This window comes from Arachis ipaensis, chromosome B4, assembly GCF_059453495.1.
Source record: "Arachis ipaensis isolate K30076 ecotype BB chromosome B4, ASM5945349v1, whole genome shotgun sequence".
NCBI lineage: Eukaryota > Viridiplantae > Streptophyta > Magnoliopsida > Fabales > Fabaceae > Arachis > Arachis ipaensis.
Window position 1 is genome coordinate 138,102,960 of NC_142439.1, and position 21,422 is coordinate 138,124,381.

The 21,422-nt window shown below is 38.1% G+C and overlaps 3 protein-coding genes across 4 annotated transcripts; 1 reads left to right on the plus strand and 2 right to left on the minus strand.

Moving 5' to 3' along the window:
- Positions 1 to 954: 954 nt before the first annotated feature.
- LOC107637176 (uncharacterized) lies at positions 955 to 4,646 on the plus strand. Its single transcript, XM_088485031.1, has 3 exons — positions 955 to 1,537; positions 4,311 to 4,406; positions 4,510 to 4,646. The coding sequence occupies exons 1-3, from the start codon at positions 955 to 957 to the stop codon at positions 4,644 to 4,646; spliced, it is 816 nt and encodes a 271-aa protein (XP_088341157.1).
- Positions 4,647 to 14,471: 9,825 nt separating this feature from the next.
- LOC107635144 (Putative adipose-regulatory protein (Seipin)) lies at positions 14,472 to 17,731 on the minus strand. Of its 2 annotated transcripts, none has more exons than XM_016338522.3 (2): positions 17,063 to 17,731; positions 14,472 to 15,540 (listed from the first exon to the last, which is right to left on the minus strand). In XM_016338522.3, exons 1-2 carry the CDS (start codon positions 17,654 to 17,656, stop codon positions 14,863 to 14,865), a joined length of 1,272 nt encoding a protein of 423 aa, XP_016194008.3. In that variant the 5' UTR covers positions 17,657 to 17,731; the 3' UTR covers positions 14,472 to 14,862. The 2 variants fall into 2 exon arrangements, with proteins under 2 accessions (XP_016194008.3, XP_088339876.1); XM_088483750.1 differs by having other exon boundaries at positions 14,547 to 15,573.
- A 458-nt stretch (positions 17,732 to 18,189) lies between these two features.
- LOC107635145 (Ribonuclease E inhibitor RraA/Dimethylmenaquinone methyltransferase) lies at positions 18,190 to 20,611 on the minus strand. Its single transcript, XM_016338523.3, has 2 exons — positions 20,396 to 20,611; positions 18,190 to 19,156 (listed from the first exon to the last, which is right to left on the minus strand). Exon 2 carries the CDS (start codon positions 19,141 to 19,143, stop codon positions 18,643 to 18,645), a length of 501 nt encoding a protein of 166 aa, XP_016194009.1. The 5' UTR covers positions 19,144 to 19,156; positions 20,396 to 20,611; the 3' UTR covers positions 18,190 to 18,642.
- Positions 20,612 to 21,422: the final 811 nt, after the last annotated feature.

Below are 21,422 nucleotides of genomic sequence, written 5' to 3' on the forward strand. Positions count from 1 at the left end.
AATGGCAGTATGGGACTTAGATTTAAGGTTAAGTTAAGTTAGGTTTAAATGTTTTTAGAAAATCACCTTTTATGGCTTCTGTTTAATACTTTAAGCTCTATAATCTGAGTGTCGGCGTTCTAGGATTGCCTCTGGCATTCCCAGGACCTTATATATTATGTGTGTGGCACATTTACAATACTGAGAACCTCCGGTTCTCATTCTATACTATGTTGTTGTTTTTCAGATACAGGTCGAGAAGCATCTCGTTAGGCGTCTGGATTCTTGAAGCAGAGTGGTTACATGGTTATTTTGTTATGTTATGATGTATATATATGTACTTGGTTTTCTCTCCGCATAACTTGTTCTTTTGACCCTCCTAGAGGTTTATGGAGAGGCAGGATTGTGTATATGTACTTTTGGGTTTTGGATATATATGTATAGATATGTAAATATTCTCCGGCCAGTCTTGACTTCGCAGGCTGAGTTAGGAGCTTGTTATTTTGTATCTTTGGCACTCTATTCCTACTTCTGTTGTCATATGTTCAATAGTTATAGTTTCCTTGGCACGCAAGTTAACTCGTTCCTTGAGCGTTGCGCTTTTATTTCGCGATTTTTATTTCCTCTATTCTTCAAGGATCCTAACATATTATAATTCTTCTGCTATTATATGTACTCATTTTATTTTAGAGGTTGTAATACCACACCACCTCTGTTTTACGACTTAAGCGTAAAGCTTAGTATGGTAGGGTGTTACATTGTGGTATCAGAGTAGTTCGTTCCTATAGAGCCTGAAAGACGGACTTATTGTACTTCTGTGCATTCTCTGTATATGTGTGTATGTGCTATTAGGACATCTGATTGATATATATGGCATAAACGTTTGTGAGCATGCATTTGGAACTTAAAGCATTAGACCTGCGATATTGAGACTGATCAACTTAATATTACTTGTTTGGTGCGTATTGGGACCAGATGTCGACTCATGGACGCGGTCGCGGGCGAGGTAGAGGTAGGACAGGCACCGTTACTCCTGCCCCCATAGGGACTGATCCAGTAGACTTTATGGCTGCCCTGGGAAATATGGCTGCAGCTATGCAGGCGACAGCTGAGGCATTGGGTAATCAGATAAACCATGGTAATCATGGGAATAATAATGATGAGGATGGTCCTATGACACTTGCTACATTTCTGAAAGTTCACCCTCCGACCTTTAGGGGAACCTCAAATCCCACTTATGCAGATAATTGGATTCAGGATATGGAAAGGGCGTTACAGGCCCAACAGGTTCCTGAAGAGCAATGGGTTGAATTTGGAACTTATCAGTTGCAAGGTGAAGCTCAGTATTGGTGGCAGAGAACACAACGTATCCTACAGCCTGATGGTGCTGCAATTTCTTGGGAGGTTTTCCGAACAGAATTCTATAAGAAATACTTTCCTAATTCAGCCAGAAATGCCAAGGAACTTGAATTAATGCAGTTAAAGCAGGGACAGATGACTATTGCTGAGTATACCAGCAAATTTGAAGAGTTATGTTGCTTTTCTCGTATCTGTCAAGGTGTGCCTGAAGATTTTGCTGAATGGAAATGTATTAAGTATGAAGGAGGTCTTCGGAGTGATATTCTGAGCTTCGTTGCCCCAATGGAGATCAGGGTGTTTTCTGAATTGGTGAATAAGAGTAGGGTGGCTGAGGATTGTGTGAGGAAGGCGGCAGCAGAGAAAGGGAGTTTGAGGGTGCCTTTTCAGAGGCCTTCAGGGAGGAATTTTGCTCCGAGAGGTAGGAATTTCAAGCGTGGAGGTTTTCTTCCGCAGCAGACTCAGGGTCAAGGTAATTACAGAAGGCCGAATACTAATGCTAGTCAAGGAAAAAGGTTTGGGAAGCAACCACAGCAAGATCTGAATTGTCAGAAGTGCGGAAGGTATCACCCTGGAGTTCCGTGTAGATTGGGACTTGGACTATGCTATTCTTGTGGATAGCCTGGGCATATGGCCACCAATTTCCGGGAGAAGAAGAAATATGAGACTGGTAGAGTGCAGCAGCCAGGGAGAGTATACACCACTTCTACCATTTGTAAGGTCCACATCGGTTGGAGAGGGGAACGAAACATGCCTTATAAGGGTGTGGATACCTCTCCCTAGCATGACGCATTTTGACGAGTGAGTGTGGGGGGCTTAGGCTATCATCCCTTTCGTCAAAGGCAAAACCGTGAGGCCTTGTGTGCCAAAGCGGACAATATCGTGCTAGTGGGTGGTCTGGGCTGTTACAGATGGTATCAGAGCCAGAACCCGGATCGATGTGCCAGCGAGGGAGCTGGGCTCCCTTAGGGGGGTAGATTATAAGGCCCACATCGGTTGGAGAGGGGAACGAAGCATGCCTTATAAGGGTGTGGATACCTCTCCCTAGCATGACGCGTTTTGACGAGTGAGTGTGGGGGGCTTAGGCTATCATCCCTTTCGTCAAAGGCAAAATCGTGAGGCCTTGTGTGCCAAAGCGGACAATATCGTGCTAGCGGGTGGTCTGGGCTGTTACACCATTGGTGCTGAGGGATCTGAGACACTGATTAGAGGAAATTGTGAAATGGCTGGTAAAATCTTAAATGCTTTATTTGATTCAGGAGCGTCTCATTCATTTATTGCATTTAAAAAGACCCATGAGTTAGGATTGAGAATGGTGGTTTTAGGTTATGATTTGAAAGTATATAACGCTACTCATGAAGCTATGGTGACTAGGATAGGATGTCCACAAGTTCTCTTTCGAGTACAACAGCGTGAATTTGTGCATGATTTGATTTGTTTACCTATGACTGGTCTTGACCTCATTTTGGGATTGGATTGGTTATCCAAGAATCATGTTTTGCTTGATTGTTCTGAGAAGTCAGTACAGTTTATGCCGAAAGGGTCGGAAGCACCGGTTGTGGTGAATAGTTACTATTTGAATTCTATGATAGTAAACTATTCTGGAACTGAATGTCAGGGTATTATGTTATTAACTGCGGGAGTATCAGGTGATGATCAGAGTTTAGAGCAAATTCCGGTTGTATGTGAATTTCCAGATGTGTTTCCGGATGATATTAATGAATTTCCACCTAACCGGGAAGTTGAATTCGTAATTGATTTAGTGCCTGGAGTCAGTCCGATTTCAATTACTCCTTATAGGATGTCACCTTTAGAAATGGCTGAACTAAAAGCTCAGTTGGAAGATCTGTTGGGTAAGCATTTTATCCGACCAAGTGTTTCTCCGTGGGGAGCACCAGTATTACTGGTAAAGAAGAAGGATGGGAGTATGCAGTTGTATGTCGACTATCGGTAGTTGAACAAGATCACTATGAAGAATAAATATCTGTTGCCTAGAATCGATGATCTAATGGATCAGTTACAGGGTGCCGGTGTGTTTTCTAAGATTGACCTGCGATTCGGGTATCATCAGATAAGGGTTAGATGCGAGGATATTCCAAAAACTGCTTTCAGGACGTGTTATGGTCATTATGAGTATACAGTGATGTCTTTTGGGTTAACTAATGTCCCGGCAGTATTTATGGATTATATGAACAGGATTTTCCGACCGTATCTGGACAAGTTTGTTATTGTCTTCGTTGATGACATTCTTGTTTACTCTAAGACTGAAGAGGAGCATGCTGATCACTTGCGAACTGTGCTGCAAATTCTAAGAGACGGGAAGTTGTATGCTAAGTTATCTAAATGTGAGTTTTGGAAGAGTGAAGTAAAGTCTCTCGGCCATGTGGTGAGTAAGCAGGGGATAGCTGTGGATCCTGCTAAGGTGGAGGCAGTGATGAATTGGGAGCGACCAACTTCAGTGACAGAGATCAGGAGTTTTCTAGGTTTGGCGGGATATTATCGCAGATTCATTAAGGGATTTTCACAGCTCGCCTTACTTTTAACTAAATTGACTAGGAAGGATACGCCTTTTATCTGGACTTCGGAGTGTGGGGAGAGTTTTAAAGCACTGAAGCACAGGTTGACTACTGCACCTGTGTTGGTATTGCCCGAACCAAGTGAACCGTTTGAAGTGTACTGTGATGCATCACTGAAGGGTCTAGGGTGCATTCTGATGCAGCACCAGAATGTTGTAGCATACGCCTCACGGCAATTAAGGCCGCATGAAATGAACTATCCGACACATGATTTGGAACTTGCTGCTGTTGTGTTTGCTTTAAAGATCTGGAGGCACTACCTCTATGGCGTTAAGTTTCATGTTTTCTCAGACCATAAGAGTTTGAAGTATCTTTTTTAGCAGAAAGAGTTGAATATGCGTCAGAGGAGGTGGATGGAGTTTCTGAAAGATTATGATTTTGAATTGAATTATCATCCAGGAAAAGCGAATGTTGTGGCAGACGCCTTGAGTCGGAAATCTTTATATGCAGCTTGGATGATGTTACAGGAAGAAGAATTACTAAGGGCAATTCAAGGTTTGAATTTGGGGGTTAAAGAAGAATTTGGAATTCTGTGTTTGAGTCAGTTGCAGATCTCAAGTGATTTTAAATCAGAACTTCTAAAGGCTCATCGGGATAGTGAAACGTTACGTAAGGTATTACCAGCAGTTGAACAGGGAAAATAATGGAGAGCGTCAGAAGGACATGATGGTTTGTGGAAGTTCAAGAATCGGATTGTTATGCCAGATATTGGAGACCTGCGACAGAGTATCTTGAAAGAAGCTCATAAGAGCGGGTTTTCAATTCACTCGGGGAGTACTAAAATGTATCAGGATCTGAAAGTGATGTTCTGGTGGCGAGGTATAAAGAATGACGTAACATTGCATGTATCTAAATGTTTAACGTGTCAAAAGGTTAAGATTGAGCATCAGAGACCATCAGGGACCCTTCATCCTTTGGAGATTCCATAATGGAAATGGGAGAGTATCACAATGGATTTTGTGATAGGTTTGCCTAGAACTCGATCTGGTTGTGACGCTATTTGGGTGGTTGTGGATCGACTGACAAAATCAGCTCACTTTCTTCCTATCCGAATAAGTTGCACAATAGAGGAATTGGCTCGAATGTATATCAAAGAGATTGTCAGGTTGCATGGTGTGCTTTCTACTATCATATCTGACAGAGATCCTCGTTTCACATCAAGGTTCTGGGGAGCTTTTCAGCGTGCATTTGGGACTTAGTTAAACTTGAGTACTGTGTATCACCCTCAGACAGATGGTCAGTCAGAAAGAACTATTCAGACCTTGGAGGATATGCTAAGGGCTTGTGTTTTGGACCAGCCGGTGAGTTGGGATCGGTATATGCCATTAGTAGAGTTTGCTTATAATAATAGCTATCATGCAAGCATCGAAATGGCTCCATATGAGGCTCTGTATGGCAGGAAATGTCAATCTCCGTTGTGTTGGTATGAAACTGGAGAAAGGAGTTTATTAGGGCTGAGATGATAGCTGAAACGACTGAGCAGATAAAGAAGATTCATAGTCGAATACTTATAGCCCAAAGCCGCCAGAAAAGTTATGCTGATCAGAAGCGAAAGCCTTTGGAGTTTGAAGAAGGAGAACATGTCTTTCTGAAAGTTACACCAACCACTGTTGTGGGAAGAGCTATTAAGACTAAGAAATTGAATCCCCGTTATATTGGACCGTTTGAGATTCTGAAGAGAATTGGACCAGTGGCTTATAGAATTTCCTTACCGCCATATCTTTCAAATTTGCACGATGTGTTCCATGTGTCACAGCTTCGGAAGTATACTCCTGACGCAAGTCATGTTCTGGAACAAGAACCAATCCAAGTAAGAGAAGATCTAACACTTCCAGTAATTCCAGTAAGAATTGATGATACTAATATTAAACGATTACGCGGAAAGGAAGTATCATTGGTAAAAGTAGCTTAGAGTCGAGCTGGTATTGAGGAACATACCTGGGAACTCGAATCAGATATGCGAAAAGACTATCCACATCTCTTTTCAGGTAACTAGATCTGAATTTTGAGGGCAAAATTCTTCATTAGGTGGGTAGGATGTAAACCCCGGTTAAATTAGTAGATAATTAGTCAATAAATTAGTTTTTAATAAAGAAGATTATAAATGTAAAAATTATATCAAATTAGGATAGAGATCGTCGAAACGAGAATTTTGACACTAATTTCGAAAAAAAAAACAGTCCAAAATTGGACCGAAAGGACCGAACCGGTTGAACCGGACCCGAATCGGGCTATCGGCCCAACCGGACCAGCCCTTTTAAGTGAACCCAACAATGCCTTCTCCCTCATTTGGTTGCAGCAGCGTGAAACGCTTCCAAGGAGGGGAGAAAGCTTTCGTAACCTTACGGTAAATTTCCGATCCCCGTAACTTCTCCGTCTGAGCTCCAATCGCCGCACCGTTTGCGGCCACGCGTTCACCGTGTCGAGCTCTACATCTCTACCGAAAAAATTTCACTGGTAATTTGTTTAATCACTCTCAACTCTCTTTTCCCCTAATTTTCCAATTTTTAATGGGAAGGTTGAATTTCTTTGATTTCTAATGTTTTAGGATCCAATTAGCGTGAGGAAAACGTTCACTCTTGCTTATGTGAAGCTTGGGTAAGGTGAGGATATGATAATTTTATTTTAATTTCATTGAATTTGAGCTTTGAGTATTAAATTGGATATATATGTGTTATGAATGTGTATTAGGTTGTGAATAAATAATTGGAGCTTGAAATTGTGAATACTGGAACTTGGAGGAAGCGGATTAGTTGAGATTTTGAGGGCTGTGTTCTTTTAGGAAAATTGTCTTGGAATAATACTTGGGAATCGGCTAAGATAAGGTTTAGATTTCTTGCATTTAATATATAATGTTCTATGAAAACTTAGGCTAGATGACCATAGGATAAGTTGGAATGTAGGTGTATGTTTAATGTTTAGTAATTTGTCGATGAATATATTTGGTTGAAGTTTATTGGATAATTAGTTATTAATTTTGGATGGTGAATGTTGTTATGTTAATTTGGAGAGAATTATGGTTGAATGTTATTGTTGATGAACATGGTTGGTTTGGTGCTTGTTGATTAACTAATGATTTGGTGAATTATTGATTTGAGGTATAACTATTGTGGAGGTTGTTGTGATAATGAGGTATTTTGTGTTAAAAGCCTAGGATTTGTGAACTATGATTCTTAGTTGAATTTTGGTTGTTGGATTTGAATATTGTATGAGTTTAATTGTTGATCTGAGGTAGATTTATTTTGGAGATTGTTATGATAATGAGGAAGGGTATGTTGAATTGAAAAGAATGCATGTTTGGACCCGAAAAGGGTGGCAAAGTCCGAGTTTTAGAGGAGATGCTACCGAAATTTTATAAAAAGATTTAGATTCAAAGGTTATATGGTTTGATTTTGAGTTATTAAGAAAATGAGCATGTTTTAAGTTTGATTCATTTAGAAAAGAATGAATTATGTTTTGAATTGGAACTATTGATAGACGGAAATGGAAGGTGTGATAATGATGGATAAGGATTGAATATGATTGACGTATAATGATGAATGAGATGCGATTGAGAATGATGTGGATGTTGATGAATTATAATTGAATTATTTATATGGCTTATGAATTTGAATAATCTGAGATACGAGATTCCCTGGATTAAGTGTTGTGGCTTGCCACCACGTGTACCATGTTGAAAACTCGATACTCTGTTGACCCTACGACGTAAGTGTGACTGGGCACTATATAAATTCCCGGGAATGTTACCCCCATTGAGAAATATTGATTATTTGAGAAAAAACTATGCATAGACTCTTGGGGATGCACGTCGGGGGACAGTCTAAGTACAATTCAGACTTGTCGGGTTGGCTGGATAACCGACAGATAAGCCTCATCAGCCATAGGACAGGCATGCATCATATGCATATTACTTGAATTACTTGCTAGTGCTTTAATTGGGTGTGCCTATATGTACTTGCCATGCTAAATGTATATTTGTTACCTGTAGTAATTGTAATCTTCTTGTACTTGCCTTTATCTGTCTATTTGTCTGTGGAAATGCGTGATGGAGTTGGAGGTATGGAGCAATGGAAGTATGGGACTTAGATTTAAGGTTAAGTTAAGTTAGGTTTAAATATTTTTAGAAAACCACCTTTTATGGCTTCTGTTTAATACTTTAAGCTCTATAATCTGAGTGTCGGCGTTCTAGGATTGCCTCTGGCATTCCCAGGACCTTATATATTATGTGTGTGGCACCTTTACCATACTGAGAACCTCTGGTTCTCATTTCATACTATGTTGTTTTTCAGATGTAGGTCGAGAGGCATCTCGTTAGGCGTCTGGACTCTTGAAGCGGAGTGGTTACAGGGTTATTTTGTTATGTTATGATGTATATATATGTACTTGGTTTTCTCTCCGCATAACTTGTTCTTTTGATCCTCCTAGAGGTTTATGGAGAGGCAGGATTGTGTATATGTACTTTTGGGTTTTGGATATGTATGTATATATATATGTAAATATTCTCTGGCCAGTCTTGACTTCACAGGCTGAGTTAGGAGCTTGTTATTTTGTATCTTTGGCACTCTATTCCTACTTCTGTTGTCATATGTTCAATAGTTATGGTTTCCTTGGCACGCAAGTTAACTCGTTCCTTGAGCGTTGCGCTTTTATTTCGCGATTTTTGTTTCCTCTATTCTTCAAGGCTCCTATCATATTATAATTCTTCTGCTATTATATGTACTCATTTTATTTTAGAGATTGTAATACCACACCACCTCTATTTTACGACTTAAGCGTAAAGCTTAGTATGGTAGGGTGTTACACCTCCCCCGATCAGGCAATTTTTGATAGGATAGAAGCTCATTTGGATTCAAGTTATTACAAGAGCAAACTACTTTCTTCCACAATGGACACTCCTCCTTTGAGAACCACCACCACCACTTAAACAGAAGGGATGTGTTGCGAACCATAGCATCTCCAACTCTCAGCCTGCCCAATCTCTTAGGAGTCTGGACCACTTCCCACTTAACCATTGCCGTACCATTCCTCCCGTCCTCCTTACTCCGTAGAAATCTTATTTACAAGGAAATAAGTTTCTCTGCAACAGCTTTTGGCATCTTGTATAGGCTCAAATAATATTCCGGAAGGCTATTTAGCACAGATTTGATAAGCACCAACTTACCGGATTTATTTAGCGCATTGGCTTTCCAGAGGCTCAACTTTTCCTCCACTTTGTCTATTATTGACTTTCACGTCTTAACCAACCGTGGGTTCACACCTAATGAGATGCCCAAATATTTAACTAGAAGAGTGTCTTGCTTGCAACTTAACACACTATACATACGTTGTACCCATTGCTCATCACAGTTAATGGGAATCAAACTTGATTTATCAAAATTAATGCTTAAACCTGACATCAACTCAAAGCAACGAAGCAGCCTCTTATAATTCTTGATGGTCTCTTCCTCAGGAGGATAGAATAAAATAGTATCATCAGCAAACTGGAGGTGCAACAACTCAATATGATCTTTCCCAACCAACAACGGCGATATGCAACCGTTCCTAACAGCCTCCCCCAAGTATTCTATGTAGGACATCAACAACGAGAACAAACAAGAACGGAGACAAAGGATCACCTTGTCGCAGGCCCCTTTCCATCTTGAACGGCTTAGAAGGCAAGCCGTTTATCAAAACTGACATAGAGCACGAACTCACACATTCCATAATCTAACCCCTCTATCTTCATCTAAACCCCATCTTCTGCAACACTAGGTCTACAAAGCTCCACTTTACTCCGTCATAAGCCTTCTGGAAGTCTAACTTTATTATTGCTGCTTCCTTCTTCCTCAATTTGATCCACTAAACCGTTTTGTACGCGATAAGGGCCCCATCATGAATCTTCCAACCCTTGACAAATGCACTCTGCGTCTCGCCTACTAGTCCTGGCATAACTGCTTTTCATCCTCCTAACTAACATATTCACGATTACCTTATACACACACCCCACCATGCTAATCGGGCGCAAATCTTTGATTTCCTTAGCACCAGGAAACTTAGGGGCTAGTGCCACCCAAGTGACATTAGCATCTGTCAGCAACCTTGAAGATTGGAAGATACCCAGTACCGCTGCCATGAACTCAGAGCTAATATCATCCCAACACTTCTTTATGAAATTCATATTGTAACCGTCACTTCCTGGAGCCTTAGACGATTCACAATCCCACACTACCTCCCTAACCTCCTCAGGAGTTGGTAGCCTCTCTAGAGCCATAGCATCCTCATCATCGATCCTTTCCACCAGCCCGTCTCTGAACCCCACCATAGGAGACTTCTCTTGATGATATAACTCCTTGTAAAACTCTCTGATGGCAATTTTGATCTTAGCTTGATTCCTTATCAATCTTCTATTAATAATCAGAGCATCAATCCTATTATTCCTCCTTCTTGCAGAAGCTAAGTTATGAAAATATCTTGTGTTTTTATCCATGTGCCTCGCATGGATAGACCTCGACATCTGCTTCCAATGTAGTTCTTTCTTCACATACCACTTCTCGCAGCACGTAGCTAACGTCCTCCTTCTTGCTTCCAATGTTCCATCATATGTCCCATTATCCACCATGTCATCAATCTTCTTGATCTCTTCCTTAAACTTCATGATTTTCTTGTCCATGTGACCAAAGTTGTCTCTGTGCCATCTCCCCAATGGACCCGTCAAATCCTTCATCTTATCAGTGAATTGCATCTCTTCCAACCCTCTCCATTCCTTCTTGACCATACTTAGAAATCCTTCATGTGTAAACCATGAATCTAGGCTTCGGAACGGTCCCGGTCCATCCCTTATTCTCTTGTCTTCCACTATAATAGCGCAGTGATCTGACAAGCCCCATGGACCCCCCTTAAGCGAATATCCAGGAACGCCTCAAGCCATTCCAAGCTAACCAGAGCTCTGAAAATACGATTGCAAGACCGTCCTCTGAACCATGTAAACTTACGGTTAGTAATTGACAAGTCCACCAAACCCATGTCATTTGTCCAATTCTTGAAATCTTGCACTGACAAAGATAAACTAGCAGTACCTCTCCTTTCCTCCACCTGTGCAATCTCATTAAAGTCCCCCCAAAAAACAACAGGGTCCCTGACACAAGCCAGTCACATATAGCTCAACTCCTCCCATACAACAAGTTTCTCATCTCTAGCATGCGCACCATAAACCAAGAAGAAAGCACAGTAAATAGAATTCTCTGACAACACACCTTCAACACACAGCCATCTCTCACCTTTATAACAATTATTCATTTAAAAAAAACCCTCATCCCACATTAACAATAATCCTCCAGAAGCACCATCAGACTCCACATACTCCCACCCCACACAACCATTCCCCCAAATTTTCAAAGCATCAAACTTTGTTACTACCTATCTTTTGGTCTCTATCAGGCCTAGCATATTCAACCTTTGTTTTTTCTTAAGGTCTTTAACCATTCTCAACTTTCCATCACCCTTTAACCCCCTAACATTTCAAGAACTAATAATTATTTTAAAATATTATTACACACCTGATTGTGACTTTTAGGCTTGTTCCGTCTTGCTTTAGCCTTCTGCTTTGCCAATCTTCTTTTTTGAGCAATTTCTTCATTCTGTTCTTGGAGGATAGCCATTATGTCGTCTTCTTCATTGCATAGCATTGCTCCTGATTCATTTTATAAATCTCAATTCCAACAATTGCTCTTCCAGGCTTACACACTCGTCACCCCTGTTATCATCATCATTGCCCTGCCCTTCTTCCTCCATATGGTTTTTTGTGTCTCCATAGCCCTCTCCCGCATTTTTCCCCAGCAGGGTTCTGCCATCATATGAATTGAACCCAGGCCTTCGTTAACTTCACCTACATCAGTAATACCTCCGATTTGATAATAATCCCCAAAACTGTGTTCGTCGTCAACTCCTCCATTCGCATCTTCCTCTCGTTGAATCCCCTCAGGTAATAACATTGCCTTAACAACCTTCTTGTCCTTGTTAGCACCAACGTCCTCTTCACATGTTTGCTTCATTCCAGTAACAAGGAGGCCTTCAATTCCTTCAGAAAATTCATTATGTTCCATTACCCATTTCATATATCTTCCTGCCTCTGTTATGGATTCCTGTGCAAGCTCAAATTTTGTTCAATTGCCCCCTGTCACCACTAGTTTTGCCCTTCCTTCTATCTTCCTCACCGCACCAGCATTGTCCAGCTCCAGCGCCCCACCGGCAGGCCTTGGGACAGCTTCAACCTGGGACACCCTCCTCATTGACTTGCCTCCACCTCCTAGTGCACCACAGTCGCTTCCCTTGCAGCTGGCACAATCGCCCGCCACCGAGACAGACACCGCCACCCAGTCCACCCGACGTCGTGCCACATTGTCTGCAGTGTGAGCGGCTCGGATACCTTCATGCTCCTTAACATACCCTCTAGGTCCAGGAGTCCTCCCTACCAGCACTGGAGAAGTGCCAGACCCGATCCTTGCCACCAGATCCTTACCAACCCGACCTAGCTGGCCTTGAACCAGCCCAGAACAGCTAAGAACGCCTCCCTCCTGGCCATGCGGTACAGGACTTGGCCCCTGGCTTAAATCGCAATTGTTTTGAAAATCAACATTGTTGGCCCAATTGTTATCCCTTACCCCTTTATTATTTTTTATCCCTCTTACTAGCCCATTAAACTTACACCTATAATTTCACGGGATGGTGAGCTCAGAATCTGCTTCATAACTCTCTTCATATCCCCCAAAATCTGCTAAGCCTTCACCAACATTAATTGGTTGATGCGTTACCAAATTTGTTTGATTGAGCCTTAAATTATCATAACTCCGTTCGTTTAAAATTGATTCAGAATTTACCATTCTATCCTCATCTTCAACCTCCTTTCTTTTCTCCTCCGTAACCACTACCGCTGCCTGATCTCCGTAATCTATCAATTTTGTTAATATTGGCGACGTTATAGCTACATCATTGGAGACCCTTGTTCTTCCGTTATTCTGGTGAACGCCACCTTCGACTTCCTACGCCACATTTTTTGACCTACATTGCAAGCTATATACTTCCTGTCCCAAGTCTTTTATCAATACATCAAATCCACTGGTACCTAATGTGATATGGATCTATTCGTTGATCACATCCATAACACAAGTATCAATTAGAACACGTCCAATACTAAATGAGGTACACGATTCCATGACTTTATCACACGCAACCACCTTCCCCCATTGTCCTCCTATCATCTTGAACGTATCCATTGATCAAATATGTAACGGAACCCCAAAACACTCTAACCATACTCTTCGAGATTCACTTCTCTCCGAATCGTTTCACCTCCATACACTATGAAATATCTGAAGTAAGCTATTCATTTTGAACGTGTAGGTCTCTTCAGCATTCAACAGACTTTCAAAAGTTAACAGTGCTTTATATGCTCCCATTTTGCATATTGAGAGGATGAAAATGTCTAATCGTTTTTTAAATTTATGTAAATCTTAGAAAGGTGGAGTATTCAATATTCGTATCCACAAAAATTAATTTTGCGAAGATTTATTTGTGATTACTGAGAGTTTTAAACTTCGATAAATTTTTATCCACATTATTTATTTTTTTTAATTTAACCGTTTGAAAAGCTTTAAAAATTATTTTTTTGAACTTTTGAATTATAAAAAGTAGTAGTATAAATATCTGGTACAATTTTCAAAACCTAAAAAACTATTTTAAGTGATTAAGGACCCGTTTGAGAAGTTTTAAAAGTTATTTTTTTTAGTTTTTGACTTATGAAAAATAGTAGTATTAATGTCTAGTGCAATTTTCAAAACCAAATTATAGCTTTTTAAGAAACTATTTAAATACTCATAAAAAAAATAATTTCTCTCATAATAAAAAAATTTTTATCACATTTTTTTTAAATAAGCACTTTTAAAACTAAAAAGCCAAACACAAAATAACTAATTTATAAATTATTTTTAATATAAATATTTATTATTTTAGCTATTTTTTCAAAAAAAATAATTAATTAAACTGTTTATCTAAATGGAACCTTAATCGATCACACTAACTCCTAAACTTATAAAAATACGTAATTATATAATTTTGTTATACTGAAAAATATAATGTTAAAGACTTCAAATTGTATTTTTTAATTTTATTTAAAGACTATTATTCACTAAATTACTTACTTTTTTTAATTTTATTTGATTATTTATTTATTTTATTTTTTTTAATTATCACACTTTTAATTATTTAAAGACTGTTATTTTTATTTTTAATATTCAGTAAATAACTTATAACAGACGTTAAATCAGACTAATAAACCGTATTACATGTCTAACTTGGCCTATTTCCACCCTTCCCTTCAATATCACATTATTTTCATTTGACTTGTGTAACGCCTACAAATAATATATTACCTTTTGAATATACTAATTTTGTTTAGATAAATTTAGCGTAAATTTTCAATCTAGTTTTTATAATCAACACAAAAATAGCTTCACCCAAAAATAATAACCAAAATATTAACACATATATTAAACAATTTAATTAAACATATTAACCCTTTAGGCCTTTAGTAACCAACGAATAACTTTTATTTATTTATAAGTTTATAAACACAGTGATTCTCACTTTACCAACAAACTATAACTCCAATTATAGCTCCAATGACATAATTTCTTCATACTCATCTAAAAGTCGCAAATTAAAAACGACTTTATTTTTGTTACAAACACCAACTTTGTCGCAATATTGCAATATTGAAAAATGCTAGAGAGCCAACATAATTTATTATTTTTGACTAACAATTAACCGTCAATGTTTAAAAATATGGACTAAAAATGTTTTTTAATTACTATACTAAAGAAATTGGGTTGACAGCCAAAAGTGATCGCCAAAATAATAAATTTTGATAACTTTCTAGCATTTTTCACGGTATTTTTTTACTCTCAAAATTAAGCCTTTAAAAACACACCGATCCAGAGTCCTCATCGACTTGTTCTACGGGAACACTACCTGTACCATCTTCTGTATTATTGATTTCACCTGAAGATCCAACAATGGTTTCTTCAACACCATCACCATCATCATCATGGTCCGATATAGCTTTCCTCTTGTTCCTCCTCCTCCTCCTCAATTTCCTCAACAACTCAGAAATCTCACTTTCATCATGCTCTCTAGGAGGCTCTTCCCTTGGGAGTTCGCCGCCGCGGCCGAACAAATCCGGTGTGACTAGAAACAATAGTCTCCTATAGCAACATAGTAGGAACATGAGAAGAACAATGTAGACATAAATTGACACCCAAACATAAAAGGTCCATTTCCAATTCCGGACCACTTCTTTGGACCAAGGTAACCGTGACTTGATCATGATTTGAGCCTCATACAATTGTGGAAGTGATGAGGTTCCTGATCTTGGATGCATGGTTACTCTAATGGCCTTGGTTCTTCTATACTCTTCCTTGTGCCTCAAGATATCAACAATGATGCTCTGGGTTTCCTCGGACATTCCGAGTACTAGAGGCAAACCCATCATCAATGTCCGGGCTAGTCGAATCGGTGAGCTTCTGAACCGTAACATTGAAGGCCGGCTCGATTTTGCTATCACGTTTCCGTTCACCGTAAGGAGTTCGGCTGTCAACTGCACAAGAACAACAACAACTAGTGTAGCTAACTCTTCAGCAAATATACACGAGACTATAAATTTGTTAGGGTGACATATAATGTAAATTAGCATGGGTCTAGTTTTAGAAAACACTAATAAGCTAAAAACAACTTTTAGGTATAAAAATTATGATATTACGGTGAAAACTCAAGTGAAGTCAACTTCACGTGAAGTTGATATCTGAAAGCCGTTAGATGAAAATTTAGTCAAATCAGTCAAATCATCTAACAGCTCTCAGATATCAACTTCACGTGAAGTCAACTGCACCTGAGTTTCCACCTGATATTATACTTCTCTTATTCAAAATGTTTAAACGGATAAATTACATCACATCACATGGTATGAATTATGGAATACTTGAACAGAGAGCCATTGTTTTTGAAATGCCCATCACTGAGAAAGATGTTGTTAAATTATTAGCTTAAAAAAATTGAATTGATAATTAAAAATAATGACTAAAAAATAAATTTTAATGGTCTTTTAATATTTTTTTATACTTGAAAATGAATAAATGGTAGCTGCAAACTTCACCCAATTTTTTTTTGTGTCTACACAAACACATCTTTGTTATCTAACCAATCATTTATTTATTTATTTTTTTGGATTTATCATTTATTTATTCTATGTCGACATATATTATGAACAATCAATCCATTGATAGGTGATAGGTGACTGCTATGGTACTTTTGGTTTTGTTCACTTTTGCCTAATTTACCAAAAAAATAAAACAATTTAAACACCAAAATAAAAAAAAAATCATAGAATTGGCCCATTGATATTGGACCTGCACTTGTGATAGTGAACGGTGGTATGTTGACTCTGAGTCAACATCTATTTTTAATAGAAAAATAAAAAATTATATACTATTAATTTAAATGCAAAACAAACAAAAAAATTTAAAACATTTTTCAAATAAATAAGAATGAATGTTATATATGATAAAAAAAAAGTGTCAATTTTTTTTATATTATAAAAATAATATACAATACCCAAAAAAATTTGAGTGCAAACATGGTTTTCTAATATGAAAAGCTATATTCAAGAAACATTTCTCTTAAGATAATCCAAAAGCTAAAGTACATTTGAAGAAAGTGAAAACTTCTCGTGCAATTATCTATAAATATCTTTATGTAAAGTTAATAATCTAGATTATAATCTATGCCAAATTATCTACCAATTCTTAACTGACAAGAAACAAATGAGGTTTAATTTCAGGTGGAGATTAATATGCATATGTCTTCTCACTTAAAATTGTTCGTTAAGAACAGTAGGCTCATTTGACATATTTAACTAAATTATTATCTAACAGTTTTTAACTAATAATTTCACATTAAAATAACTGCGTGAGTTTTCACCTTAATTTCATCCTCCTTCCTTATTGACATGTGAACACAATGTTGAAACAAAATGGAATGCATACACTGGGATCCTAATTAAGTTATTACTATGTTAATATATGTTAAGAATGTCAATGAAAATTGAGAGAAAGTGCAGGAACCTGAAAGACACCAAGTTGTGTATTGAAATCAGATTCGGGCATGACAAGAAGCAAAGAAACATGAAACATATGACCAACAGGCACACTTATATGCTTATTCCTCTTTGTTCTTCCAACAAAACCACTCATTCCCCCAACAAACGAGAACACAGCAGAAGGGTTTTCTTCAGTGTAATCAAAATGCACATTCTCTCTAACCACCACCGGCTCCTCCACCCACAGCTTCACCAAACAAACCCCCAAAACCGTTGCCACGATCAGAACCAAGAACAGAACTATGCACAAGTATGCAGCACTCAGAAGCCCAAGCCCAAGTTTCTTGAAGAAGAGCCCCGTGATGGTGGTGGTGGTGGTGGTGGTGGTTGTGGTGGTTCCTCCTCCATGATGAGCTTGTTGATGAAGTTCTGATGATTCTACGGCGGTGTACTTGGTTTCCTGATGATAGAACTCTGAGGCGAAGGACAAGAGTGAGTAGAATGGAGAGAAGATACAGACTATGCAGTTATAGATTAAGTCTGCGTGGAAGTTTACTAGTTTTGATACAAAGTTGTATGGTTTTGGAAGAAGAAGAAAGGGTTTTTGGTTTTCCTCCATTGTTGAAGCGGTTAATTGTTTGAATAGAGAAAAAGAGAGAGTTGTGTGTGTTTGTTTTGTGAAATGAAAGGGAGAAGAGAAAGATATGATCATATGACAGATGCTGCACTCTTGCATGGTGTGGAAGCACACGTGTCTTCCAAGGTGATGTCGTGGCAATCTGCATGAGAAACAGAAACAAGCCACGTAACCTTAATATTCCCTTTCCAGAGACCACCTTGTTTGAGTCGGGAATGTTTACGTTGTTGTGATTGGTTAATTCATTCAATGAGTAAACTTTTCTCTCTCTTTCTTTCACTGTTAAAAGATTCAAATTTGAGACTTTATTTAATGAGAATCAAACATGTATTACTAAACTAATTGTATGACTAAACAAGTAGCTATACCAAAACTTCTTTCAAACTAGCGATTGTTTCATGTGAAACATAATGTCCAAGCTTTGGCGTTTTCCCTGGGTTATGGCTTGATTCAGAGTCTCAAGCTTTGGCTTTCATGGTAAAGCCATTGGTTTGGAAGCATATTAAGACATGATATTTTTCAAGCCTCTAAATAATAACAATAAAGAAAACCCCGCTAAAATGAGGGGGCAAAATTATCTGCTACATATCATCATCATCTTAGGACAAAATACTGATTCCAATCCAAGTCAATCTTTCCAGAATGCTGAGAGTACTTCTATATTTGGTCAAAGTGGACAAACACTTCAACCAACTTTCATTATCATGGGTGATTAATAACGTTACAATTTAGTGGAAACTAGGAAACTGCTGGGCCAAGAACACAAGCACAGAAAGCACTACATCAGGCCAAGGAGATGCCTATAAATATAGTCCTTACATTTGTTGAAAATATCTGTCAATTTAGACAAAGTGGTTAGATAGAAAAACTCAATGTATCTACACTACTACATTCAATTTTCCAATGTACCACTTTATCCAGATTGATGGATATTTTGAAATGGAGGCAGTGATCATGAACTTTGGGAATCAGACAGCCAGCTCCGTTCGAGAGATCAGAATCCCATCCGTGTCCGCATAAAGCCATTCCCCATCACTGATTCTTGTCCCAGCAATATTTATAGGAACATGCTTTTCTCCCATGCCTTTCTTGTTAGCTTTCATTGGATGGGAAGCTAGTGCTCTCACCCCGATATCGCAGCCATTGATCTCATCCACGTCTCTTATACATCCGTTCACAATGATACCTGCCCATCCGTTGTTTTGCGCTTGTACTACAGGGTTGCCACCCAATATTGCGCAGCGCAAGCTCCCGCCACCATCGACAACAAGCACTCTTCCATTGCCTTTCTCTTCAAGAAACTCCCGAACCAAAACATTGTCTTCAAACACCTTCAGGGTAACTATCGGTCCGGAAAAGACCTGTCGACGACCATAGATTTGGAAAACTGGCTGAAGGGCACGAAGCTCGCCACTCAAAATTAATTGTGGGTTTGCATCACATACTTCGGCTGTGGTGACCAAGGCCATTTACCCGAAGCACCTAGGCATAACAAACATTCGCACGGAAGATTTAGACTATGATAAGTTGATAACAGATGACCATAGACCAATGGTTTATAAAATGCCATTTAGCATGTTTAGAGGAGAAAGGAGGAGAGGAAAGGAGTTTTGAACGGATTTCCTTCCCTCCCTCCTCCTCTTTCCTTCTTTCCTTTAAAAATAGAACTCACAAACACACCCTTAATAGTGAAGACTATGACTTTATCATCCCACTCTCTTTAAGCATGTAGGACAAGTTGCATACAGAAACCTCAAAATCAGAAGTCTGTGGCATCTTATAATTAATATCATGAAATTCATTATAAAGTTCATGCAAAGATTACTATCAGGTGCAACAAAATATCAGAAATAAATCAACTAATAGCGGAAACATCACATTAAGACAACACTTGATGGCATAAGCTCTATAATGAAACTGAGAGTGTGTTGTGAAATTAAGCAACTTTAAATTACCTAACTCCCTAGCAAGAGTAAAATAGAACACAAAATCCATATTGCTTTATTTCCAAAAAGTATAGCTAGCTCTGCTGACTAAGGACTGCACTCCCCCTTCCCTAGGAATGCCTATTACAAGTCCAAGAATATGGTCTTTGCTACGGTATCAGAACCTATCCGATCCAATGTAGTTGGGTGTGTTAAGCCCACACATTCGCCTATGGCTAAGGAAATTCTCAAAGTACATACAAGCACTGCAATTAACATAGGAACGAGTAACTCACTCTAAAGAGGGAGAAAAAAAAGGTGTATATCAAAAGCTAGATTGGTATTAAGTATTAACCATGATAAGGATAAATTACAGTTATCTCCCTCGGATTAGACAATATTATACATGAAACCTTTTGATTTGTGATATTTACATTGATCACCCCTCTTTTACAAAGTCAATGTCACATTCTAGAAATGTCACATTCTAGTTGCGTGCCTGAGAGTTTCTTTTCTCCATGTATCTCCCTAAACGAGTAAAACACATAAACTACCACCAAAGAGCTTAAATTCATTTCCATTAAGGTTCTGAGTTGGAGGAAATTAGCGTAATTAGTAAGAATGTTTGGGAATTTAGCATTGGGATGAATGCGATCAGTTGAGAATAAATAAATCAAGATTGAGAAAAATGAAAATCAATCAAAATCAAATTACAAGCAGAGAGAGAGAGAGAGAGAGATAAATCAATCAACAAAAGATTGAAATATCTGTGAAGAGGAGGGATCCAGAGACTCACCGATTAGGGAATAGATCTGCGGCGGTTTGAGGAAAAGAGAAAGAGAGAAGAGTGAGAGTGTACGGAAGTGAGGATGGGATTGTTGGTGATAGAGAAATAGAGTTCTCTCTCAGATTCTTCAACACCGCCCACCTTTACCTTCTCTGCTAAATCACTGTCTAATATTTAAGAACACATTATTGAGTAGTCTCATCTCATGGTGTATTAATGTTAGGCGAAGATTAGCGTGCAGTTAGTTAAGTATTATTAGACCATGATTTAGTTAAATTTATTAAATTATTTAATAATTTTTAAATATTAACTTGATATCCGTACTATTATGCTGGAAAAACATTATATACAATGTGTATTTTTTATAAATTTGACAAAAAAAATTTAATTTTTCCAATTTTTTTTAATTCTATAAATATTATTATTTATATGCTAAAAACATACATATATTTATATAAAAGTACAGTTGTTATTAAATTATGTATTTATGGATTGAAAAAACCAATTTTTATTTATTTATACTCTTAACTAATGTTTTTTATGCCAAATTCTTAGATTATATATTATATTTTTCAAGTATTTATTGAGCAGTGGAGATCATCATAATCATAGAAAAAAATATTATATTAAGAAAGGATATTTTTCCTAACGTATTATTCCTTCAAGCACCCAAATTAAAGTTAAATATGATCTCAAACAAATCAAATTTACATGACAATAAATAGTTATTAGTGACAGTAAAATATCACTGTCACAAGTCACCACAAGATATTATAAAACATTAAAACAAATGAAGAGTGGACAATAGCGTGAGTTGTTGATTGATTTGGGATTATATCTAACACAAACCTGTACAGGTGTGAACAAACTCCAAGTCATTGATACTTTAATTGTGTGAACAAAGACATTTCATATGTTTAAGATTGCTAATCACCACGGGCAAAGGAAAAAGCTCGCTGACTAATTAAATAATTAGAATTTGTTTAAAGTGGGGCTTATCTGAATTAATTTAGTGGCTTAGGCGTCTGCTATTTGA

Excerpts from the sequence above, each read along its gene's own strand:
- LOC107637176 (XM_088485031.1), top strand. The coding sequence starts at position 955 with ATGTCGACTCATGGACGCGGTCGCGGGCGAGGTAGAGGTAGGACAGGC. Across the intron at positions 1,538-4,310 it reads CTTTTCTCGTATCTGTCAAG|GAAAAGCGAATGTTGTGGCA; the intron begins GTGTGCCTGAAG and ends ATTATCATCCAG. Across the intron at positions 4,407-4,509 it reads ATTACTAAGGGCAATTCAAG|TGAAACGTTACGTAAGGTAT; the intron begins GTTTGAATTTGG and ends TCATCGGGATAG.
- LOC107635144 (XM_088483750.1), bottom strand. The coding sequence starts at position 17,656 with ATGGAGGAAAACCAAAAACCCTTTCTTCTTCTTCCAAAACCATACAAC. Across the intron at positions 15,574-17,062 it reads CACAACTTGGTGTCTTTCAG|TTAGCTACACTAGTTGTTGT; the intron begins GTTCCTGCACTT and ends TTTGCTGAAGAG.
- LOC107635145 (XM_016338523.3), bottom strand. The coding sequence starts at position 19,143 with ATGGCCTTGGTCACCACAGCCGAAGTATGTGATGCAAACCCACAATTA.